Consider the following 26,900-nt stretch of genomic DNA (forward strand, 5'->3'; position numbering starts at 1 on the left):
AAAAAGTTTTTAATAGTGTCAGACAGATGGAATATCACATGGAGTTAGTTAGAAAATTGTCATGGTAAAGTAATGACATCAGGCTGATCGGGCCCACTACCAAGCTGCTTGGGGCAGGGACTGTCATTAATTACAGACTGAATGAGATGGGGTTGTTGAATGCTAAAAAGAAAGAGGGGGCCAGGATATGCGCTATACCTTACTGCCTTCTACCTATAGTGCCCTATACCAAAGGCTGCTGCAGCCAGGAGGAGGAGGGACCACTCTGCTTGCTCAGGGGGGACATGCTCAGAAGACCCCAGTTCAATGTCAGGTAAATGTTTCTAGTGACAGTGACAGACTTTGGGGGAGAATGTGGAGTTTAAGAGCAGGGCTGACTAAGGCCTGGCAGGAATGACACAGTTAAACAGTGTTATCTCTCGCAGACCCTTTCACGCTGGGACAAGCCCACCCTGTGCCTCCTTGGGGCTTCTTTGTCACATTGCAACATCAGCAAACAGAAATGCTCAGTATGCATGATCATCTTGGTTATCTGCTCATAGTACCACGGGCGAAAGACCATCAGTTTCCAGTTACTAAAACTAATACTATGCCTATTTTTTTTAAGGTAGATAATTCTTGGTACAGTGTCTAAACTGATTTGCACCATTATTAGAAATGTATATTTCTGGTAAAAAGATAATAAAAGCTGCAATCAATAAAAAGTGAGCTTGAACTGCATGTGAAGAACAGAATATGGGCTCACTCTGTTCTGCTACATTAACTCAGTCAAAAGATCTTCCAAGGTTAATCCAGCAGGAAAAAGTGTGTCCTTGCTGCAATGCCACATTGTCTTTGGAGAAAACAGGGTTTGTGTGCTAATAGATGCCTTTCTTTTTGGAGGCAGGAGGTATTATTATATTATTATTTCTACATTATTTCACATTTATACTTCACACTATTTATTTTTAGGTGTGCACAATCTGTCTTCCCAATTGCTTTTGGGAAAGCAGCGTTGCTTGCCTTCCTTTAAAAGCTAGGTCACTTCATTCTGAACTACTGACTCAGTTTCTTTGAAGTTATGACATTTCTAATTCAGTCGCAAATGATGCATCAGCTCTAAATATTTTAAAATAAATACTTTCCCCCTTCATTTAACAGGATTATTCACAACTTTTAAACTTTCCATTAAGACGATTTTAAGAGCTTATTCATGCTTGATGTCAGCTACAGTCCTGCTGCCACATGGGATCAGATATTTATAGAAGTTCCTAATGCAAAACCAGCTTAGGATTTCTGTGTGTTCTAAGTGTGGACAGTATGTAAGGACAGGAACACATTATTCATAGCCGTGTGACAAGGCACCAAAATAAACCCTAGAGAGAAAGAGAATCTGCCATATTGTATTACAGAAGAACACACCTTTCCACACCCATCACTGAAGAAGGGAGGCAGCATTTCAGTACAATCATTGTCTTTGTGTCCATCTATAAACGAGGGGAGAAGAGCAATTCACAGGCATTTTGTGAGGATAACCTTTGATGCTGGTGATCCAGGCAGGACTTAGACCGTGCGAGGGTTTAAGGCACCAGGAGACAACCCCGCATGCAGGAGAAATTTCCTACCTGATACTGCAGTTTAACTTTTCAATAACAAAACGGGTATTTTAACTCCCTCCTATTTTGTTTCTCCCTCTGTCACATTAGACTTCAGTTGCAGGGAAGTGTACAGTTTCTCTTCCCCACAGAGAAGTTAAACAGAAATGGGAACTTGTAAAAATGCCGAACTAGGGAAAAAGGGAATTTCTCTCCGAATTAATCTCCCTCCCCTCTTCCTTATTTTAATCTCGTTCCCAGTTCTAGAACCAATTCAGAGAGTGAGGAATGACTGGAGCTATGGAAAACATTCTGGAGTGGCTGCTCTTTCTCTGCCCTTCGTATTTCTTACCTTCCTTCATTCCCTCCCCACTTGCCAAACTAAGGGCACATTTGCTAAGGGGCACTGCTAATTGTGGAGTTGAAAGAATTTGGGAAAACTGATGCAACTTATATCCCTAACAGGTCCCAGACAGCAAGGGAATCTATTACTAAATCCCTGCTGCAGCTACATTGCTTTTTTATTTCTTGTATACTCCTTTGAAATATCTTGTAAAATGATCTTGACAAGAGGTCTTGAATTGAAAACCGACAGTCTGTCAATGCACTTTCATGATGCACCTGTACAGCATCTTCAACAACCAGGAACAAAGAATGTTTACTTATTAGGAAACTTCACAGACGCTATAAAAGATTATATTGCTATCAGAGACAAAATGAGGCCTGGGGCCTTCACAGAAAACCATTATGGCCATTAGGACTGGTTTCATTTCCCACCTGCCCGAACAGATTGTTTTGATTTTAAAGGCTGTCCTGTGTTTCCAGGTTAGTGCTAAACGATCACTTTAAAATTACCCAGTCTGGGGAGGCTGTCCAGCGGTCGGTGTTCTACAAGAGCCTTGCACCTCTGCAGATCCAAGACCTGTAACGAACTTGGGTGATCTAATTCCTGGGTTTTATTTCCTTTTTTGCCTATCATTTGTATAAGCAGCACAGAACCAAGTAGGAAGAGGGATGAGGACAGTGGGGACAGCTGAAAAGCATTATCAGAGATACATAGAGAAAAATTTCTTGTATGATTAATGCCATATCCAGTCCAGGCAGTCAGAAGACCTTTGTTCTGTTCTCAGCTATGTCTTGGCTTTCCCGTTGAACAAGCAAATCACTTGGGTTTGTGTCTAATGTCTGTGTGGCTAGCTGAAAGCATGCGGTGGTACTGAGCCTCACAGCCACAGTTCACTCCGAGGAGTCACTTGGTTCATATCTCTGGAAGAATTGAGACCACAGGGGTGTCACATCAACCACTCAGCTACTGACACACTCTCCTTTTTCCTTAAAATGTACTTGTCCTTCACATTCACACACATCAATGAAGTGAAAGGCCTTGCTTGTTTTTAGAAAGACGCATAAATCGTTGCAGTAATTAATAGCATGTTTTAGATAATCACTAGTCATAAATAATTTAAAATGGACTATGTTGGCTTGCATGTACACAATTGTTTTCACTACGGGGCTCTAAAATACAGCATCTGCTTTAAACATTGGGTAAATAGAAGATAAATCACCGACTACAGTTGGTAATAAAAAATCATTTTTTAAAAAAGAGTTCTGTCTACCATCTACCAGGGTCTACTTTTTAATAATTCTCTATTTAGTCTGTCAAAATCAGTAAAATGACATCGTACCAAATTCTTTCTAACTTTCAGTACATCTGCATGTGTGACTGTGTGGCCATGCAAAGGCCAAATCCAGTTGCCCCACCAAGTTCTGCTATGGGACACAATAGCTTCAGGGGCTGTATGGCTCTTGTAGACATTTTGTTTCTGTGGAGAATAGGATGGAGTCACAAACACTGTTGCAATTAGGACAGCAGAAATTTGGGGTAAACATGCCAGTCTACAGTCACTGTTGGAGCAGAAGTCTCCTGTACACAGCTGAAATGTAGGGTGACAGTGGCACGCTATCTCAGAATCACAGCTTTCAAATGTTAGGGTTCTTACACTATAAATCTGTAGCCCACGTAGCCACACAGAAAATCTTGCGAACTGAACATGTAGCCAGAACTTAGGTTAAGACTGCAGAGATCCCAGGGCGGTAGTGTTGAGGCCCTGTTCACATCTAAGGTCTAGTAAGTCCCAGACCACTGTTTCAAGGCACACGGCCAGCACTAGGACAGGACCCTCCGCAGCGGAGGAAAAGGCTGTTGCCTTGTGGAACCATCTGAACTGATCCACCCTGAGTGCCAGAGCAGCCCCGCGGCCACTCCTCCCTCCCGAGCCTTTTACTCACTTGCTTTGGTCCATCTTTATTCAGTCTCCGCTTGGGAGTTTCTCTCACCAAGCTCCCCGTCTCTTCCACACCATTAGCAAACAGTGGGTCTGCATCTCAACTGCTTTGACAATGTTTTTCCTCAGAGCTAAAGGAGAAAACTAACCGTATTATACTCAGACCTGGCAAAGTTTTGCTACATGTTGTGGACACACATTTCATAGCACAGCTATTTTTTATGCTCTGTTATTTGCTTGTATTTCATGTTTTCCTTCAGCAGGAAAATACAAACAGTATGGTTCAGCTTGAGGTGAAAAATTGCCAGTTTGTGTAAACACTTTGATAATAAAAAGAACTTGATGGTGATTACTGCTCAATGTCTGCTGGAAAAAACAGAGGCCCTTTAGCAAATATTCTAACATAGCATACAGGGCTGCTTTGTTCTTCAGCAGATACTCAGCCATCCATGGGACAGCCGTGAGCATAGAATTAAAATTGTGTAGGTCTCTGACAGATGGTTGGTGCCGAGTTTTTCTTGCAGTTAACAGATATTTTCAGTTGCCTAAGCTGGTGGTAAATATTTAGGACTCTGAAGATCTTCTCTGTCATCACTACCTGGCTGGAGCTCTCCACACACGACACATCACTTTAGCAATTCAACAGGAGCATTGAATTGAACTATTCCACTCCAATAACCTGTGGTGCCAGAATGCAAATTATTTTAAAGTTCTGATTCTTTTCAGGCTTTATTAAATACTTGCATAAAACCGATAGCATAATAAAGTTTTAAATAAAATCTATTTATACCATGGCTAAATTTAATTGAACAAGTTTAATATCTCCCATCCTTTGAAATCTGCATCATAATTTACACATCAGTTTCCATCAGAATGGGAAAATCTGCCTTAAGCTGCAATCAAAACCAAAAAGCAAAGGATATCCAGAATATTAATACTTTTTGGTCAGGCTTTGCAGGCCAGCACGCACAAAGCCAGTGTTAGCGAAAGAGAACAAACATACCTCTGACATGATTTTCGTGGGTTTTAAACTAGGTCCTTTTGCAAGTTTATTCCACTAAATCACTACAGCTAGGATTTCACTAGGTGAAGCAGCTTTAATAAATGAAGTTTTCACTTCTCCCCAGCCAAAAGAGTAACCTTACTTGAAACCTTTTCAATTTCCAAAGTTGCCTTCAACTGTTAGTTTCCAAGAAACAGCTATTCCCAGCCTCTGTGCCTCGCCTCTATGCCACCGAATATCCACCCTGTGCTTTCAAAAGTGTCTGTGATTCTGGCTGTGTTAGCTGGCAGATGTTTTTAGAGACTAGAAAGTGTTTAGTCCCTGTGGACTAAAAGTTACATGATGACTTCATCACATAAGCAAAAGCTAATAACGGGAAAGCAAGAACGCAGACAAGTGTTATATTCCAAAAACATGATGTTTCCTGTGCTTCTGGCAATACTACTTTTGTGCCTGAAAAAAAGGCAAATCGCTTGAGTCTTGATGCTCAAAACATACACACTATTGAACCACCGCAAGATAATTTACTTGGCCCTCCCGCAGCTCCCTTCCCCACCAATACTTGTTTTTCTTCTGCTGGAAGTTAGAGGGTGAAGGCAGAGGAAAGGCAGTGTTTGTTTACATTCAATATCTATGCACCAACTATATGCCTCACAACACTCTCTGGAAGGGGTTGTTACTACACCCAAGAGTTTACAGCAAAGCAGCAACAGAAATCTGAGCGGCCGCCTCAGGACCACGCACCTCTGCTCCTGCAGCCAAGTATTCTATCAGGCTCCGGAGTACAGCTTTACCCTCTCCATCTAGAAAACCCTGGAGACTGAACAACTGGAAGTCATTCGCATAAATGGCATCTGTACCCACCGTGCAATAACTGTCTTATTTTTGTATCGAGACATCAGCAGTGGACATGATGCCCTCTCTCTACATCTCTGTGAACTGCCCTAACGACAGAACAAGGGAGAACAGGAGGCAGCAGACAGACAAGAGAAAGGCCTCCCTCCAGTGACACTGTGGGGAAGAAGAGCAAGTGAGTAGATACACGCTACACCGGGACAAGACAATGCGAAGACCCGTCTCTGTTTAAGAGGGGAGAGAGAAAGGATTTGCCCTGGAGAGAAGTCTGAGCTTTTTGTATTATGAATTCTGTGCACGTACATACAAATTTTCTTAGAACAGTAAGGGAGGGGGGGGCTATTTCCTAGAGCTGATTAAAGAAGCATGACTCGATTTTCAATTTCAAACGACTCGGGGGGCATTCCAATCGACTGCAGACAGGAAATGAATACCATACATGCACTGAACAAGGCAGATGCTTTTGAATCTGACACTTACGTGAAAAGAAAATATCTTCATTTCTGTCTCTCCTCCGCCCCGCGATCACTAGTTAGTTCTGAGCTATTTTTAGAATAAATGGTTTTATTTTTTAAACTTGTTATAATCTTAGCATGTGCCTGAAGCCACCCAGACACCACCAACAATAAACTGTATGGAGCAGGCCAAATGCTTCTTTAGATTAATCCCAGGAGCCAGACGTGACAGCAAGGTAGAAGAGGAAAGCTCAGGTCTGAGATATCCTAACCTCCTCTGTTGAGATGGGACCCTAGCTGGTATTCCAGATCCCGGGACGGGAGAGCTGCCTCTGTACAGAGAGAGATTCCAAATCGCATCCAGCAGACACCGCGGAACAGCTCGGAAGAGGATTTCCTGGTAGGCTGTGGCGCAGAACTCACTTCACTCACTGAACTGTGCTAAAGAGATAAATATAGATCTTTTCTCCTCATATGGCTCTTACAAGTAAACTGCAGTAATTACCATGGGAGTATTATGGGGTTTATAACCTGACTGCCATGCCATTGTGGCTCCTTTTATCAATGGCAGCAGTGCGTACTGGGGAATTGGCATATACAGCTCTTTTCCCCCACTTAGTCCATATGTGTGCTAACACACAATTTCAGCTGCAAACTCCTTTTGTATTTTATTGTGGGAAGACTTAAATAGGATAGAGGAAAAAAACCAGAGAGGTGGTATTAATCTGGCTCTTACTCTGATGTTATGCAAATAATTAGTTCATTTTATTTTGATGTTAAGGCTGCCATAGCTTTATTCCTAAGAAGATGAAAAAATGATCCTCTTGAGAGAGAGAGAAGAAAAGGGATGGGTAGGTGAGAAAGGCAGCTCTGATGTGCATTATTCAAAAAGCCATGAATGCTAGATCAAAGAAGAGCAAGAATCAAATTCACTGCCACTGAAGGATTTCAGCAGCTTTTTCAGAGCCATTGATCCCTCAAGGGCAAACTCTTTTAAGCACCAGGTAATGCTTCTAGCTACCCAGAACTCCCACCTTACACTGGCTAAGCTGCATGTAGTTTGCTTTCATCACCGGCATACAGGGGATAACAGGGATGGCTCAGACACCACTATATCTGCGCCTGGTGAAGAAGACATACAGCGAAGCACAGAAATCGCATGTGTGCATCTCCTGCACCAGCTGTTGCCATTTTAATGGCCACCACAGTAGATGTTAAATAGAAGAACAGTGCAGAGTTGTGTGTTTGGTGACCACTGATATCTTGGAGTGCTTTGTCTGAGGACAGAACACAGTCATCCTGAGCAGGATTTGTTTGCTCAGCGCTGACTTGCTGATAAACACAAGTCACCTCATATTTTGTTGTGAAAGTGGGATAAGATGTCTAAGGAGCTCAGCCAGCAAGCGGTGACTCGTTCATAAGTTGGGACTCACAGGTCTAATCTGAACACCCAGAAGGCACAGGATCCAACCCCAAATCAAGTCCTCTGCTGTCAAATGCACTACAGATTGTCATCTTTCTCCCTCCCTTCCTCAAGTGAGGTGTCTTTGGAGTCTGGTGGAGAAGCTTCCAGATATTCTGCCTTGTAGGGACACTTCAGGATCATGCCTTAAACAAGAGCCACTGGAATTGTGTGCAGTAAAGCAACTTCACCTGATGCATCCCTAAACGGTCTCCTAAGAGCTGCCTTTGGGCGTCTGATACAGCTGCACTTGTACCCAGCTCATTGCTGCTGCCATCGTCATGTCCCTGGGAACACTCCATTCATCCTGCTTTTCCCATCCGCAATGCCATGCACACACTACAACAGTGCATTACAGATTATTCAGCTCTTTCCGAGCTCTGCTCACAATTCAAAGTCTATCTACTCCCACCAGCACTTAGTACAACTTGGTACCTCACACATTTTCGTGAAATGGATGATCCTTTTCCTTCTGCATGTTTTGATCAAGAGCAAGAGCTAGCGCTGTTACCATTTAAATGCATATCAAAAGCTCCAGGACTCTATCAGGCTAAATAGTTCATTCAAAACCTTTGGTGCTATTGTTCCTGTACGCCTGGAGACACAGGCACAGTGTGGCTGCCCTAGGTTCCCTTTTGATATATATTTTCACAAATGTTAGACATATACATATCAACCACTCTATTCTTTCCTAATAAAAGCTTGGACTCTAACGCACAGGATGAGGAACAGATACTCCACTGGCCAGCTGCAGCAAGCCTTTCAGAAATAACACGACAAGCAACCCCTGTAAAGGAAAATGATACTCCAGAAGCTCTATGCTGACATACATCTGTTTTCCTATTGTAGAAAGGAATAAGATAGAACAAGTTAAATGCTGAAAGCCTAAACAAACTCTGAATTAAGAAGAGATGCTAGTAGTAATGATGGATGAGTTGTAAACCACCTGCAAATATTCAGATTGCTGCACTCTTCTGCAGACCATTGAGTCTATACTGCAAACCTCCAATAGACATGGACTGTGCTCTATAAAAATCACGATGAATGCAGACTTGTGTTTATATTATGGAGGTCCTAATCCTCCTCCTCCTCTGCCTTTGCTCTATTGTTACAACATCAAAGACCAACTGCTGGCCAAGATACAGTCAATATGAAAAGGGCGACCAGCAAATTTACTGCTTGACTTCATTCCCTTTAAATGGAATAGGCACCATGGCCCTTTTTCAAAGTCCAATCACAGACATATATCTTTTTTATTGGACATCATGTACAATAAAGTGAAGCTGTAACTTGGAAAAAAAAATAGAACACCTTAAAAAATCCCATGAGGTGAACATTCCTTTATAAAAATATCACTGTGGTTACATGTTTTGAAAAACTCTGGGCACTCTGCAGTGCAAAAGCCATGGACTGGCTAGGTTATAGTTTAGCTAAGATGCATACCCATGCCTAATATCTAGTCGGTTTCAAAAAAACCCAACTAATAAAAAGTGATATATTTAAGAGAGAATGCCAGTGTCATTCAAATAAACTGAAATGGCAGCATTCATGTCACAGGAATCATTAACTGCTTTGTTACAGCCTGCTCTGTGCAGTGAACCTTTACAGACTTCTTCAGTCCAGAGATTCTTAAAATCAGCGGCACAAAATGCCAATATATACATTGCATCTTAAACAACTCCAGTCTGATTGCTGACGTCATTTCAAGAGACGCTTTCAGATGAGAGTTCTGTTTGTAGATGTTAAAGACAGGGACAGTTTTATCACTGTTGCTAAACAGATGCTAAATAATTTCTTGCTATGAAGTTAAATAGCATATAAGCAGCTCATACATTGTAAGAGGTCAGTATATTAGGGTGTTACAGAATCCATGCTAGGTAGTTATGGGTTTTTTTAATAAATTATATGTCAATATCACAAGAAGTTATTGTTTTAAGCTTTTTAAACTATTAATCCTTTTTGTTTCTTTGGGCAATTTGTGCAAACAGGCATTAGTAAATATCTGATTACTAACCTCATATCTAGTTCAAGTCTATACTGATTTTAAAATCCTACCCTGATATATGTGACAGATAAAAGCAAGCAAATTTTTGTTTTGTTACACCTATAGTAATCATTGGCAGCTGGTTGCAGTTGAGTAAGTGTAGTTTCCTCGTGGCAAAATCTGCTGCTGCTAGGTTACTTCTAAGGTGAGAAAGATACCAAAGCTATGTGACTCATTTTTAAAGCACTAACTTCAACAAATAGGTGTCTCATTGCTGGGTCCTCTCCAGTCCTCTGTCCCTTACATGATGCTCTGTTGTCAGTCACCTCCTCTCTCCATCTCAGCCGACAGCACAGACCTCCTGGTGCAAGGACCAGCCTTCTGGGCACGTACAAGAGAAGGTGTTTCAGTGACACTGTTTGATTGTTCAATACCTGAATGTCCAAGCCAACAGGAATGCAAAGCCAAGATGCCTGAATGAAGCCTCCTGGACATTAAAAGTGGCCCGTGGACAACACCGACCCATTACCTGTTCCTTAGAAAGGGAGAAATTCACTTTTTTTAGAACAGTACTGTAAACAGTGGCAGAAAAAGATAGGACACATTATTTGGGTGGTTTTTATAGACACACTGTGCTCATAATGGCCACAAGTCAGTGACCAGTGGCCTTAGTCACAAATACTGATCTCAATGGCCATGCAGGCAAAGGGGAAATTTCGTTTTTTCTGAGGAAGAAGAGCTATTGTGGAACACAGCAGTCCAGGATTTTTCAGGGTGTATGCAACTAACAATGAAACATAATGGATGGAAATTAATTCACACAATCTGAAGAAATCCCCATGCCAAAGCCCAGCTTGGCTTCATGGATTTAAGTCCAGATTACGTGTGTTATGTGCGCATCAGTTCTGCGGAAAAACTGAGCTATGAAGATTCAGATCCAAGAAGAACCTGGGCTGGGTCTGCAGTGACACAAGTCACTGACTCCTCTTGCTTTGTGAAAGTCAGTGGAGCAAGGTCAATTTAAACACACTTGGGGTGTAGGTCTGGCATGGAGGTGTAAAAGCCAAGGACCTTTGAATTTCTCCTGTGTTTAAACATGGACTGACTCCACCAAGAACAGTGAGAGAAAGATTTCACCTCTGATTTTCCTTTCTCAGCTTTATGAGCACCTCTAAGATGAAGAGCACCCAAATAGCCATTACTCTACAAGAGCTCCAGGTGAACAACTCCAGACCTGCTTTCATCCTGCTGACTGCTAAAAGGGAGGAATAGAAGAACAGGACTCACTGAGTCCTTCAAGCACTGAAAAACAAGGGCAAAAGCATAAAGGAACATGCTTACCAGTACTGCCCACAGCAGCTCCTCTGACCAAGTATTATACTGCTCCAACTGGGACAAGCCATCACTTTTCACAATAATAGTTATATTTTACTTTGCTTGCTTTCTTTTTCTGGTATTTCAAATCTGAAGTATTAATACATGGAAATACCAACACTGGAAACATTCTGCTCTTACTGGTGTATCAATGAGCTCACTGTTTCTTGGAAAAGTTATTAACCTCTGTGCTTTGGACTATGAATATCGTTGTGCATTTTCTGTCTTCAAAACTTGTAAAATCAGTGTCCTGGAGGTACAATGATATTAAAGTGCAACAGTAATCACTGAACCATTTAACGCTTCCTTTTGCAACTTACTAAAGCACTTTGCATTTTTCTAAGTTATCAAATAATCATAGAATCGTTTAGGTTGGAAAAGACCTTTAAGATCATTGAGTCCAACCATTAATCTAGGACTGCCAAGTCCAGCTCTAACCCATGTCCCTGAGTGCCACATGTACACGTCTTTTAAACCCCTCCAGGGATGGTGACTCCACCACTTCCCTGGGCAGCCTGTTCCAGTGCTTCACAACACTTTCAATGAAGACATTTTTCCTAATATCCAATCTAAACCTGCCCTGGCATGACTTGAGAATATTTCCTCTCATCATATTGCTCGTTACTTGGGAAAAGAGACTGACACCCACCTTGCTACAACCTCCTTTCCGGCACAACTGGGCACTACCACATTTGTCTGCAAGCAAGACTGGCAAAACACACAGAAGAGCGGAAAGCAATCGACTCAGACTATTAAATCTGCCAAAGCTGCTAAATCTTGTCTCTCGCTGCTTCATTTTTTTTAGTTGATGTTTGTGTAATGAAATATCTAAATTGTCTGCATGTGTATTTTAAGTATGAGTGCATTTCAAGACTTTAAAATGATGACTCAGAAGAATGTACGCATAAAGTATGGAAAAGTAATTTACTACCATTACTTGCATTCCATGTACTTTTCCATACCCATGACTGGGTTTTCAGAAGTTGTGTCTATCTCTGCCACATATTATTTTATGAAGCTTTTCAAACACGAATAGCACATTTCTGTATTAGTTTGGCAGGCATAGTCTGCATCATTATCAATAGTACTGTCTTCTGCGTTCCACTTTCTGTAAAGTTTTCAGATACTGTGACAAAACACAGCCAGAGTTTTCACCTAATCAATAGTTCTTGCATTGTTTCTTGCTTTCTTTCAAGACATTTTCCACCATTTTGGAACAATAAGGCATTGATTATTAAAATACAGATGTAGTAGATATGAACAGAGACAAAAGAACAACTGCTGAATTCAAAATATGGTTCCCAATTCACATTTAGTGCAACCTGGATTGGTTAAACAGATGTCTCCCCAGCAAAAGAATTCCACAACAGAGGAAGGTGTCGAAAAGCTTAGTATGCTGAAGTCCCAGGGCTGGGTTATCTATTAGCAGGTCATAACGTGTATGTTAAAATCGCAAGGGAGTACAGTGACCAGCTTCAGAAAGCAAAACGGTGATGAAATTGTTGGGGTCATAAAGACCAACAGCAGAGCTTCAACTCTAGGCCTCCTGTTCTTGTGGACAGCTGGCATTCGGAAAGGACAGAGCAGGGAAACGTGACTGAACCCGGGCTGTACCACTGTCACGCAGCTGTTCTAGCTGTGACGGCCGTGTTCTTCCTGTGTAGAGCAAAGTTCACTTTACATGATGGATGAAGACTACAAACTAAAAGCTACTCCAGAATAAGTGCTAATCGTCCAAGTTAGATGAACCAACATCAGAAGTACCAACTCAGCTCCTTCCAGGATCTCTGTGCACCAATGCCTTGTCTCTGTATTCTCATTGCCACTACGGGCGATAGTTAGATCTCTAGACCTTCTCAGGAGCCAGACTCAAACCCACCACTCCTTGCACTACCATGAGTGCTGCCCCACCACCGGACCACCATAGGGCTCAGACCCACAGGTCAGCAGGCTTCCCTTTAACAAACACCCCTACAGGGAAGGATGGACTGAGAGCGGAGAAAGGCAAAAGCAGGAATGTCTCTGGGGCCTCTGCCCTGTGGTAGTCACTGTGATTTGTGTCTGTCTCCAGGCCCACAGGAATGGACATAAAGCCACCATGATGGCCCAGAATGAATTTAGGATTACATAGAACTACCCTAATACTATGAAGAGATGGAAAATGATCCTAAATCTTACTCAAAACAGAAATAAAGTATTCCAATAGACTCTTCTGTACAAGGCACCAGCAAATCTGGTCCGAGTTGTAAATGCAGAGACAAAATTGAGATGCACCCTGTGTTTTAATGGCAGATATTGATCAGTGATGATGCCAGATGAGCTGTACAGTGATTGGTAGCTGTTGAACTGAAGAGAAGTTCAGCAAACATCTCATTCAAACATCTTGGTCAAATCTAATGTAGGAAGTTGCATCCTTACCTGCCTGACATTGCTCCTTGCAGCCATAACTGAATATACCCTGGATCCCTGTTCAAAATTACTGCAGTAGTCTTAGATACTAACAAGCTTGCCACATCCTATCCTGAAGGTGTGGTAGCTCCTACCCACCAGGGATTCTTTAGTTTGCTGGGAAATGGATCCAAGTGATAGGTACGAAGAGAAACTTAATACTTTCTGGAGCTTTCCTGGAGCCAGGTTTGGAAAGCAGACGACTCTCTTCTGAGAGGCACAGACAACAGCATATGCTTCTCTGCTCAGAGCGCTCTCCCTCCTTCACCCTTCCTGTTGTATCCTTTGCTTCCATGCACGCAGGGGCAGCACACGCAAAGCTAATCACCCTTCCTTCCCCCTAGATCCTGAGACAAGCCACAGCCCACTAGCCAAACCACTAAAGAGCACACATAATTCTCTCCCTTGGGAAAGGAGAGAATGAGCTGCACATGGTGTAAGTCATTTGTAAAGCCTAGTGCGTAACTGCAAGAACATATGCTAATGGTAAGGGTGAGCTTTAGCTAAGAACCTATAGGCAGCAAAGCCTGCTGAGAACAGGCAGGTTTTACTATCACTGTCAAAAAGCACAAAACCGCATCCTGTGATGAGTAACAACCTCACTGCTTCATTCACAAGCCACCTGCTCTGAAAATTATTTGCGTAACGTATAAGCTGCTCTTAAGGCAGAGAATGATTTGGTGCTCATATTAAATATATGACGTATATCCATTTTATATAGGCTAAGGACAGTCTGGAAAACATGAATGCAAAATGTTGGACCCAACAGTTTTTTTAAGATGATTTAGACAATCAGTTCCTATTAGAACTAACCAAATGTAAAGCTCCAGAGCTCAAATACGCTTTAAAAAAACTCGGTCTAAAAGTCTCCCAAAGTAAACAGCTTGAAGTCCTACTTAAACTGAGAAAGCTATTAGAGATGGCTAACATATGCCTCTGTATCTGACTGGAGATCATTTTGCAATTTGCCTGAATCCAGTAAAAGGGGCAGCAGGAACACACAAACCTCAAAAAGCCTGAAATGCACCTCAGCACAGGTAACAGTGAGCACATCGTTTCTGAACATCTCGTTGTGTCGTGCTGTGGATCTCAGGAGAAAATTAAGAGCTCAGCGCTGTGCAGGACTCCTCACACAGCTTGGACAGGGACTCTTGTGCAACCGCTCATAAGCAGCACAATGTGTTTTTTCTGGTAGGGCTCAACATTTCTGACACGCTGTAATTGCTTGCGTGCTTATTGAGGAGGAGGGCAAGGACGAGAGCAAGGAGATTAAAAGTAAAAAGCTGTTTACAGCACTGTGCGTCTTTTAAAATCGTGTTCTCTTATACAGCTCCAGCTTTATGCACAACTACTGAGTTTCATGCTAATGTAATACTGCTGCAAGCACCACAGTGGAGAATCTGACTTCATGTGCTATGGCATATATTGTTGGTGGCTCTGTTACTACATTTTACAAGGTCATTTTTCTTGGTGTGGGAACACTGTTTTTCTTGGTGTGCAAGGCCTGCTGTGGAAAAATGTGATGGGAATGAACTTCTAGATGAAATATTTTCTCTGAGAATGAAAGCACAGATTTTACAGCAACATGGACTATTATAAACGTATTTCATAATTTATGTTTGAGCCTTCCCTTCATTTTAGAACCATGTAAAAAGAAAAAGCATACCCAAGCATGTCTCTTAATATAGCTTCACTTGCTCTTATTCAGAAGCACAAGTTTTTCTTACTTATTTCATAAATACACTCCACAATAGTTTCTGGATGTTAATTAAGTTATACCTAATAGAGTCCTCACCAGTAACAACAAAATCTTCTCCCTCCCCTCCCCAGTTCTCCTTTTCCTGTTTGGTAGAGATGGAAGGAGTGAATAACATCTGACTGAGAAACAAAAGGCTAATTCCCTCTCCTAACTCAGAACTGCGAGATATTTTACGACTCCAATCTGGATTTCCCATTTTGCGTTAGTTTGCGCTACCACAAAGCGGTTCTGACAGCGGCAGTACGGGGGTCCGGTGCCCGTTTCTGCAGCGGTGAAGCGGGGAAGCCTGTGCCTGTATCTCACCCATCCCGAAGAGGATGCAGAGCACATCAGGATTGTCTCCTCGGTGCTGCCCCAGTACAGCCAGCCACAGCGGCACAACACAACCCCAAGCATTCAGGAACTCACACACACACGCAGTATGAGCAAGGGCACCAAAAGTAAAAAGAAGAGGAAAAAATAACTTGCTTAATATTAGAAGTTTTTTCTGGAGTTCTTTCGTTTCATCAGTCTAATTAATTGCAGGGGTTAACAGGCCAAAAGAAACCAAAACCTATCCTCCAAAAGTCTTTCTTCACTTGAAGGACCAAGGGATGGGAGAAAGAGCAGCTCTTCCTCCTGTAATGAATCAGGCTTCAAACGCATACAATTCCGCAGTTTAGACTATTTAAATCCCCAACGATATTTTAAGATTACTAAAGATTCCTCCTGAATACGTTTTGTGTAGAAATGGTCAAGAATGTGTCAAGTTTTTGGAAGTGGTTTTTTTTTTTTTAACTAAGACTAACACTTCAGATTTTCTTCCAGACTAACAGGACCAAGTTATGACCACTTTATTTGTGCAAACAGCCAGTCTAAGTCCTACAACACCATACCCTGCATTTGATAATAGCCAGTTTGTTTTTATACAAATTTGCCTTGTCAAAATACATTTATAAACAGTTGCTGCAAAGATGACTCTTTCCTGGATTTACCACAATGTGCGCAACCGACTCCGTCAAATGAAGTTTCACCAAGTGAAACACTGACCTAATCACTTCTCACAATCTGTTCTCTCCATAGACCTACCAAGACAGTAAAAAACAAGAGGTTTTTTTCAACCCCCAAGATTTTCTTTGCTTACACCTGCAAAGCTGAGTTTGCGCAGTTTTACTTTCCACATTGATTCTTTACCTGGGAATACAGTGCACTGGGATTTTGCATTTCACTTCAGTATATGCCACGATAACAGCCCAAGAAACCCCAAAATCTCAAGATCCCAGTGCAAACTTGCCATCGAGTGCTACATTGTGATGGTCTGAATAGAAGCATCTGCCTCTATAATACTATAAGGCAGGTTACTGTATTTTCCAGCTAGCAATAGAATCCATTAAAGTTATAAAATCAAAAACCTGATAGACTTCCATCTGCTGAACTGATTGCTCTAATCAATACACTTTCCTCCCATAATGTCTTGCACAGACAAGCTCTCTCACATACATAACTGCAGAATCAATTCAGTTGGGATGTATAGAAAACCTTCAGTTCTACAAATGGCAAAACATGCTGAACATGTGAACTGCTAAAGCTATCATGATGCTTAAAGGTACAGAGTTTCATTAAGTTATCTGCAAAAAAAAAAATCACTGGAAAGAAAAAGTTCTTGATGTCAACAATCAACAGATTTGTCACAAGACAGCTAACTACAATGATAATACTGTAGGATAATTAACTGAAGATTATTTTCATCTTGTTTCACCCTAACCTTACAGCAGTGCTCTAAAAAGAGCTCCCTGGGGAAATGGCATCACCCAGAGTTCCCACTTGCCCACATGTTTCCCTCATTATGTTATTATACAAGCCTGTCAAGAAAAGGCAAATTCAGGGTTATTCTAATGATAGCAAACACCTCATAAAAAAACCTCTCCAAATTTACTTTTCCAAGGAACATCATTTTAAAAGGCATTTCAAGTGCCCATGAGGAAAGAAAGCATCATTTATAAAACATTATTACCAGAAATCTTGAAGATATTTTAAAAACCAGCTTGGAATGTCAAGCTGGTGATGAAACTGCAGCTCAAAGAGAGACAGCATCGCAGGGCCTTACCCAAAGCGTGCAGCCGAGCACTCCGAAGCAGGACTCCCACCGAGCTCTACAGGAGGTTTTTGGAGTTCAGAGGACCCAATTCCAGTTTGTGACTGGGATGTTGAGTCTGCAGATCTGGGTTCCCTCCTGTAGTTGGTGGTTTCACTTTGCGGACCACCAGCTGGTGGGGATCCGATGCAAACAGAGTGATCGTCACAGCCTGTGCTCTCCTTATTTTCCTTCGTGCTTTATAGAAATGTGCTCTGTTGGTACTACAATTCTAACATCATAAAGGGGTTAACGCAAATTTACGATGATAATAATTCTACAATTTCTGGTAGTTCTTCGCATGATTTGGCAGTTGATTTTTCTCTCCCACTTGGATACAGGGGAAAAGGGTTGACCATGGCACATGCAACCGACCAGACTTACAGGCTTTGCTTGGGGATTTTGATGGTTCTGCAGCTTTTATCACTGTCTCTAACCATCTTAAATGAATGACAACACATGATACTGAATAAAAAAGAACTACCTGCATAAATAAGGAAACAGAACAAAAAAGTCTTTTACCTCTGCTGGACATAATTCACCAGTGGTTTCATTAGATCAGAAGACTGGAACAGACTGGCTGGGCCACAAGCCCTGTCCTTCACGGTCACAATCATCAATCACCCACTTTCTCAGCTATTTCAGGACTGAGTATCTGTCTCTTGACAACTTTCCAAGGAAAACCACGCATTTTGTTCCCATATTTCCAAACACCATACACCTACCAGGTCCCCTCTCCCCTGAGGAACGCTGCGTGCTCACAGGAGAGGCCGTTGGTGGGACAGGCCGTGTCCAAGACCACCTGGCCTGCTCCATCCCATGCATGCCCCAGGTGAGATGTTCGTCGGCCGCTGCCACTTGCCCGCAACACATCAGCAACGTGCACGGGAGCCGCCCCGACACCTCCGACACGGTGCCAAACCGTGGCGTGGGGAGCGGCTCCACCTTTTCTCACCTCTGTCCCCTGAGGAGCGTAAATCCAAGTGACAGGGAAAAGCCATCCCCAGGCACCACGCAAGGAAAACCCTCGGGCGGGGGAAGAGCCGGCAGCAGCACCGGCAGGTGCTCCCGCCAGCCGACCCCGGCAGCCCCGCAGCCCTCGGGGGAGGCAGGTGGCGAGCGCTGGCCGGGTGCGTGCGTGGGAGGGGGAGGCGGGGCGGCACTCACCTGCCGCTGGCTGTGGTTGCCGGCGCCCGGGGGGGCGGCGGGCTCGCCGCCGCCGCGCAGCACGGTGATGTGCAAGGTGAGCAGGAGCAGCCCCAGCAGCAGCAGCAGCTCGGCAGCCAGCCGCACCATCCTCTTGAGCCGGGCGGCTTTAGGGCCCCGCGGCGGCGGCGGCCGTGGAGGAGGCGGAGGAGGAGGAGGAGCCGCGGCGGCCGCCGCCGCCGGGTCCGCCGCCGGAGCGGCCCCGGCCCCAGGGCCGGCCGCGGCAGCCGCAGGACGGGCGGCGGGGACCGCGCCGCTCTCGGCGTCGGCGGGGCGGGCGGCGGGCGGGGGGCAGCGGCGGCAGCAGCAGCAGCAGCGGGGGCCGCCACACCACGGCGGAGCCACGTCGGGGCGGGACGCCGCGGCGGCGGCGAAAATCCCGGCGCTGCCCGGCTGCGGCGGGGGGCTGCAGGTAGCCGCGACGGGGCCGCGGGCCGGCGGCGTCTCTGCGGGCAGCCCTGCAACCCAGAGTCACCGTGGGCCGTCGGAGGGAGGGAGCGGGTGGGCCGAGCCCCCGGCGCGTCGGGGAGCCGCGGGCCGGCGGACTGCAGCGCGGCTCGACTGGCAACGGGGAGATGCGGCGAGGACCGGGGGGTAGCCGGGAGCGTGTGTGCGAGTGAGAGGGAGGAGGGAAGAGGGAGGGAGAGGCGGGGGGGCTGGGGACGACTCTCACATGGCGGGGAAGCCGGGACGCTCCGAGGGGAGGAGAGAGCTTGGGGCTATCGCCTCCTCGCGAGGGGATGGGGGTGGCCCCTGGACCAGCTTCCCCCCCCGCCGCCGTGTCCTCGCCCGCCCCGCGGCTCCCCCCTCCCTTCTCGACGCCCGTCGAGGCGTCGCCCCAGCCTGCCCGCCCTGCCGGGTCCCGTCCCGTCCCGTCCCCTCGCCGCGGGGCTGAGAGGGAGCGGGGCCGAACCGCCACCCTCGGACCCCGCCGGCTCCCGGCCCGCGGCAGGGCGGCTGCCAGCGAGCTCCCCGTGGGGGATGAGGGGCAGATCGCCGCTCCCCCTCCTGTCCCCCTTCCTCCTCCTCTGTGCCACGCCGGCTTGCCCGTGGTGAATTGGGGGGGGGGAAGAGGAGGGCGAGGGGCTGCAAAAGCGTCAGCTGCCTGCCCTCGCTCGGAGCTGGATACCTGGCTCCATCTCTCCTCTCTTCCCTCCAGTGGCCCTAGGGCTGGCAGGGGCAGCTCCGTACTCTCTCCTGCCACCGTGCGTGCGTGTCTGCGAGCGGCCGGCTCTCCTCCTGGCTCCTGCTGCTGCGTCCACACCAACTTTCTCGCCCCCTCGCTCTGAGCGGCGAGAGGTGCCTGTCGGTTGCTTTTATACTGCCCTGCCTCCCTCCCCTGCTGTCCTCCCCCCTTCCCGCTCCCTCCCTTTTCCCTTCTCCCTCTCCGCAGCTTCTCCTGCAGCCCAGCATCGACCCCCTCCCCACCCCGTTCCCCTCCTCCTTGTGCCACTTGCCCCTCTGCCAGCCCTGCTTTGTGGGACACCCTGCCCACCCGCACCCCAGCCCGCTCGCGGCTGCACCTTGCAGAGTGACTTCCAGCGCTGCTCGGTGGGGACAGAGCTGTCCTGGTGTCATGTCACCTTCAGCGGGTCCACACATCCTCCTCAGGCCACCGGGATTTTACACTCCTCGCTGTTGTTTCCCTTCCTCTGAGTTGCTGACTGCATAACTACATTGGAAAAAGCTTTCTCTCTTGGATGAGAGGCCTCCGAATTTAAAATTATTGTGAATTTGACAATACGTGAAAATGAGGGTTGGATCATTGCTTGCTGTAAATCAATATCTTTGCATCCAGTCTGACGGAGCCAAACCTCTTTCTGAGTGCTGAAGATGAAGCTCGGTGTAATGAGAACAAACATAGCTCAAAAAAGCTTGAAACATGAATAAAGTCACCTAACAACAAATGGGAGTTTTGGAATCTTTGTTATCGTTCTTCTATGACTGGGAATGTTATGTGTTAAATTCGGATACAAGCAATCAGGGTCTGTCTGAGTGTGTGACAGATGGAGGCTGAATTGGTATCAAAATTACTAAATGGGCAAACAGGGTAAAAAGCGTTCCCCATTTGAAACATTTTCAGTCTGAGACTGATGTCCTCAGCAGGGTTCCTGCGACGTAAAGTGAGATGTGCTTCCAGCGTGCAGTGCCAGCAGGGACTGAGGCGCATCTCATGCCCATGGTGTGCCTGATGTGAGAAACTGCAGATTTTGGGGTGCAAGTCGGAGCTCGTGGGAGGTTTCTCGCAGCTGAAGACCGTGGTCACAGATGAGTTGGAATGATGTCTCGAACCCTTCCAGTCAGCTAAGTTTCCCTGCCAGTGATAACCGCTGTAAATTATTAACCATCAGGCAAGAATATGGTTAAAATAATTGCACTGGGGTATTGTTAAAGATGTAACCAAAAGCCACAAACCCAAAGCCTTCAGATTTAAGGATTTTTAGTCCACAAGCATGTTCTATGTTAGCAAGGCGGTAGGAATGATCGGCACAGATGATTGGGCAGGGTAAGGCCTCCCATGAGGCTGCCCTGAGTGTGTTACAGCAAAGTACAACCCCTCCGTCTTGTGAAATGACTTGTTGATAAAATACCTGATATTGCACCGATGCTCTCAGTTATGCGGCAAATCAGAGCTATTCAATATTACATAAAGCCGTAACAGCTTGTGGGACCATCACGTGGTTTAAAATAAATGTGTCTATTTTTTTTAACCCAAACATTCCCTGGGCTAATCAAAATATTGAGAAGATGAAAACACTGATGTACTTCAGCTGTCATCGCTTGGCCTGGACTCTCCTGCCACCACTGCTGTGATCCCAGTGGGCAGGCACGGCACTGAGCACAACACGGGGTGGTTCAGGAGGAAGGTTTGGGGACACACGCAGCGAAGAGGCAGGAGAACTGTCCTCCAGGTTTACCAAAGTCCAGCCCTACGTGGTGGCTGTCAGTGGGCCCTGGCTGTTTAAGAAAAGGGGAAACTCAGGACAAGAGTTCTGTATTTCAGAGCTTAATAGTACAAATCGACAGCCAGAGCGAGACTGAAGGCTCGTAATGTGAAACAGTCCAAGCGACAGCCTGGTGAAAAACACACACATGGATCTGCCACCGAGCTCTGGGTAATGTAAGTTCTCCCTCGCCTTATGAAAGAGACTGAAACCGAAGACATCTTTAATCCAGATGAGATGGGCCTGTACTGGTGCGTGTTTCCTCGTGGGACGTGAAGTTTTTTGCATTAAGCTGTTGTGCAAAGGCAGGGAGGGACAGAGCAATGCTACCATGAGCAGCGAGCGGGTAGCGCAAGAAAATGAAACCCTGCCTGCTTGAAAAAGTTGGCATAAAAGTGGCACTTGGGTATCACGATAGTGCCTGCGTGGCTGCGCTGGGGGCGACAGGAGCAGAGAGCGTGCGCATGCGTGTGCCGTACGTGCCAATTTAAATCCACAAACACTGTTAAATCAGCAGATGACTTCATCGATGCATCCAGACGGCTGAATCACAACCTGTAGGGGAGATGGACTTAAAGGCAAAGGGAAAAGTTCTCTTTTCTGGGCTGGGTGAACACTCCAGCACTATCTAGTTCCTGGAAAATGAAGCCAGAGCTCGCCTGGGGACAGAGATCCATCAGTAGCCTGAAAATCATGCTGCTCCTGGGATGTGGTTATGAGCACCCAGCAGGGAGGTAAATCAGCAGGTGGGTCTCACAGTGGTGCTGGGGTAAGGGAGGTGTGTTCCTTTGGTAGCTCCGTCCTTGTGGAAGTTCACAGCTTACACCGCAACCCTCCACCCTCAGCACACCTCCTATTTCTCTCCCCTCCGATGATGAAGTCGGACTCAGCCCCTGCGCTTTCCCAGCTCCTCACCAGTGACAAGGGAAATGCACTGAGCCCAAGTTCTTTCAAAGAGGGTTAATTTTATGCAGCATTTGTGATATGACAAGGTAGTGTGGCTCAGCTGATGTGTGAGGAGTCAGTAAGCCACACAGTAGCTTGTCTAATTGTCTGTTGTGTCCTGCCTCTACCGAGCCCCACAGATCCTGCGTTCCTCATTGCACAGCTTCAAAAGGGGGTTTGCGGCTCTCCATGTTGCAGCCTCCACCGCATGGAGAGGACTCTCTCCTGGGGAGGTGTTTCAGGGGTCTGTTTCAGTCATGGCGCTGCCGGATGAAAGGCCTCACGGTCTCCCTCACACCAGCCCGTCAACAAAATTGCAAAATAGTTGTCCACAGCCACCATTCCACCTTCAGTGCTCAAGGCCGAGAATCTCTGTCCGGGGCTGAATTTGCAATGTCCTCACTGGCATGTCCTGCTGGTGGATTTGCTGTGTCCTTCCGTGGCCATCTCAGCTGACCATCCCCATATGCTGTCCACTGCACTGCGTAAGACTAACCACACTCCATCGCTGTGTGAGCACCTACACTTGGTGTTATGAGTCCTGAAAAACAAAATATTGCCTGAGATACAGCACCTTGCAAAGTGGTCCTAGTGACTGAAATTAATAGTACGTCAATTGTACGTAGTCAAGTAATTTTGGACAAGTGCCACCAGGTGACATCCTTCAAAGCCAGCGTGAGAAATACTGGGTAAGGAGGAGGAAAAAAATACAGTATTATATAACACAACCTAAGTCCCTTTATAGGCTATATCTCAGAAGTGAGGAGGATGTAGAGGTGGGAGCAATAGATTAAGCAGTGTGAGCATCACTGGATTTTATGGCAGAGCATCATGGCTCACCTGAGCACTCCAGTTGTCCCAGCAGTTAACAGATATTGGTGCCTACCTGCTTGTCCACTTTACCCATTTACTAGCAATCCTGACTCCTAGACTGCGGAGGCATCCTGTCTTTAAGACTGATGGCTTTTCAGAGGCACAGAGCTGGTAGAGCCCCGTCTGGCCTCCTCAGCTCGCTCCTGCCTGCGCCCACTCCCAGGATGCTGTTATTTTATCTTTAAGCCTGGGGGTTGCTTTAAAATTATCTGAGCTGAAAACCTGGCTCCAGTGAAGTTGTTGGCAAAGCTCCCATTGACTTCAGAGGAGCCAGGATTTCACCCTAAGATGCTTTGTAGATTATTGGTGAATGGAAAGCATACGTCTGGCTTCTTGAGGGTAATTATTGTTGGTGGTGACCTCTGCTCTGGCGAGCACTGAGCAAAGCTGGGTTGAGACAGATGGCTAAAGCTTTCCTTGCCTCTTCCTCTGCTTCCTCACAGGGGCTTTGCTTTACGGCTCAGCATCTTGGACATCGCTTATCAAGGAATACCTTCACGTCGCCTGCCGGTGGAATTTAATGCCTGTTTGCCCACATTCCCCTTGCCCCAACGCCAGCAGATCAGCAGATAGGAGACAGAATGGCTGATTAGCTTCTAGCTCCCACCTCTTAGCTATAAGCTGTAAATGCACACACAAGGGTCTTCTCTTAAAAAAAAAAACAACCAACCAAAACCTCCCCCTGCAGGCAACCTAAGTCTTTCTGTGATGCATGGTTCCTGTATCTTGAAAAGTAACCACTCTCTTTTAGAAAGAACTTATTAGCTTAGAGTTCTCCATTTTCCTGCTTCTTCTAGACCAGGGCTTGGCTTTCCTTCCCGTCCACATATTTTGCCACCAGCTGGGCCTAACAGCTGGGTCAAGATTTCTGAATTCTGCAGCGCCTCGTGTGACAGATTGGAAATTCATCGGCCTCTTTATTAAAACTTGAAGCGAAAATGTATAATGAGTAGTCTGAATTATGGAAAATGGAAATGGAGAAAGCAGTCCAGTCCAATTTCCCGCCTGTTATTTATTTTTTTTTAATACCAAATTCTGTTTGTTTTACGCTCCCACACATTTTCACTTTTCAATATGCTGCACATTTTTGTACTGATGATGTGCAACTGCACCGTAGCATTTGCCAAGATGCCACAGTACTGGACTGTGGGAATCAGCACGCTGGGCAACATTTTTCAGAAGTGCCCAAAGAGCCTAAATTCTGCTGACTTTCATAAGAGCTTGCCACAAGGCAATTGTTGCCTCTTCAGAGAAATACAGTGAAACCAGCAAACCTCTTTCCTCTGAACACAGTTTCATCGCTGCTGAAGTGCCCGGGTTAGTTTAACAGAGATGAGTGCTACAAATGGAGCAAAGGCTCAGACACCCGATTGAGTTACCTTGGTTCAGCGAGTCGCAGCACTTCAGCTGAGGTGAGCGTTTCCTGATGGGTTTTCTGGCTCCGGTGCCAGCCAAGAGCTGGTCCTCTGGTCCGGAGCAAGGAGGCAGCCCCGTGTTTTGGCAGCAGTGTCGCATTAAATTGACTCATCCATTACATCGGCTCAGCCAAACTTACCATTAAATTGAAATTATTACATATAATAATGAATAACGTGGCAGCTCACCCTGCATGTACCTACGTAGGCCATCCGTGGATGCACAGCAGAGAAGGAACTTCATGTGGACACATCTGGTAGGAGCTGAGAGCAGACCCAGGATGTGGCCCTTTCCCAGCTGATGAGTGAAGAAGCTGTAAATCACTGTAAGGGGTTCTGTGACTGCGGCTTGAGTTGGCTGATCACTTCTGACAAGTCTTGTCCTCTGTTCAGCAGTGTAGCAGATGAGCAGCCTTCCTGATAGTTAAAAAAATAAATAGATAAACAGAGCAATCAACACCTTCCACACCTATGGTTTTCAGCCCTTTAATTCCCCAGGGAAGATACCACATTACTGGCTCACAAAAAGTAATCAGAAAGCCAGCTGAGTGGCTGATGGACAGCTCTGCAGCAGGGAAGGGAAAGGAGGATTCCACAGCAAAACGCTGTGATGGTGAGATGGAGAGCTGTTTCCTAAACAAAAAGAGGTTAGCTGTCTCCATTGCAGGGAGCCTTTCCGCCCCACAAAGAACGTAAAGAAAATATAGCTCATTTCTTGATAGCTTTGGGTGGTAAGTGTCACCTGGCTTCACTTAAGTGATGTAACATGGCTGGAGCACAGCGTGTACAAGGCCACTTGGACTCCTGCTAGCAGGTTGCTGTACTGGCACAGGTGAGGATCTTCCCAGTCTCATTAAGCCTCCTGGGTAGGGGCTTCAGGGGTTTTATTTTATTGTTCTCATTAAACCAGTTCCTCTACTGGTTTTTCCCAATATCTCCGTGCAGTGCTTTGTCAAGACAAAATTATGCTACATCAATGAAACATTCAGTTTTGAAACTTGCATTTCTAATGCCTGTAGTACTAGAGTGTTGAATTTACACTGAGGTTTTTCAGCTCAGTTTTGAGCCAGTGCTTTAGGAGCTAAATAGTATTAGTGATAAATACCCTCTCGTTTTCTAGAACGGAATCTCCAGTGAATGTTTCCAGATGAATTACTCCACACCACACACCAAAGCAAGTGGAAAAATACCAAAGTCCTGTCATTACAGAAAGACCTTGTTCAAAGGCGGCAGAAACATGGAGAGTGAGGGCCCCTTTTTTCCCTGCCATTCACCTGTCTCTGAGGCCCATCAGGTACCCCAAATCTGAGCCCGATGACAAATGCTGTATTCCCTGCAGAGACGTCTGAACGATCTGTGACAGTCTTTAAAAAGATATATGTTTGCTGAGATGCTGGAAAAGAGCCTCTTATGGGAAGTAAATCTCCCTTCTGTAGGGATTGTGACAACATGCTTGGTGAAGGCATATCTGTTACGCAGCCACTTGGCACGCTGTAAGGAACCAGCAGGAACAGGCTCACAGTTATTACTGCAGGTGAAGAAATCATTTAAACTCATACGTGTCCCTTCTCTTCATGTTTTTTATTAAGTTGCTGAGGTCTCAAATTCATTTCTGCCGGACTCAGGATAGGCAGTTGGATTAGATGCTCCCACAGGCTGTTTTTTGTGTCCTGCCTTAGTGTAGCTTTTAACATAGCAGTGCCCATGTTTGCAATGCCAGAGCACCAGCAATTATCATTGTAATAACAAAGAGTGATAGACGCCCTGGGGTATGCCAGGCAGCAGAGGGCAGGAATCATTTGAAATGTGCCTTTAAAGGAGGATGACATTCTGTCAAATAAAGTAAGGCAGAAAGAAAACAGAGAATCTGGGGCCTTTCATCTAAAGTATTTAATTCTAAGAAAAATGTTCTCTGCTACCCAGCTTCAAGCGTACTGTCTGGCAAACAAATGTGTACATCGCTGGTGCTCTCAAGAGGAATTTGGATCGCAACAGCTTCACCTGCTGTCCACAGCAGAATGGCAAAAGTCTCAGTGGATATGGAAGAGATAGTTAGAACACAGGGTGAAGCTGGAGAACGGTGCTCAGGAACCTCTCCAGCAGACCTGATGCCTAGTGCATGCCGGAGAAGAGGGAGGAGAGAGCACCTACCAGTGCCTGGGGAAAAGAGACTTAAAATAGCTCTCCCAGTCCTGCCAGAGGCC

The 26,900-nt window shown here is 45.6% G+C and overlaps 1 protein-coding gene across 1 annotated transcript in view; it reads right to left on the reverse strand.

The window, feature by feature from the left end:
- Positions 1–18,608, reverse strand: part of ISM1 (isthmin 1) — a gene marked incomplete at both ends in the record, with an annotated part of 35,996 nt that extends 17,388 nt beyond the window's left edge. Inside the window, one exon of the mRNA XM_080340916.1 lies at positions 18,480–18,608. Within this exon, the coding sequence (XP_080197042.1) occupies positions 18,480–18,608 (129 nt within the window). The remainder of the gene's footprint in view (positions 1–18,479) is intronic.
- Between the last annotated feature and the right edge of the window lie 8,292 nt (positions 18,609–26,900).

Source organism: Nesoenas mayeri, assembly GCF_963082525.1.
Source record: "Nesoenas mayeri genome assembly, chromosome: 3".
Taxonomy (NCBI): Eukaryota; Metazoa; Chordata; class Aves; order Columbiformes; family Columbidae; genus Nesoenas; species Nesoenas mayeri.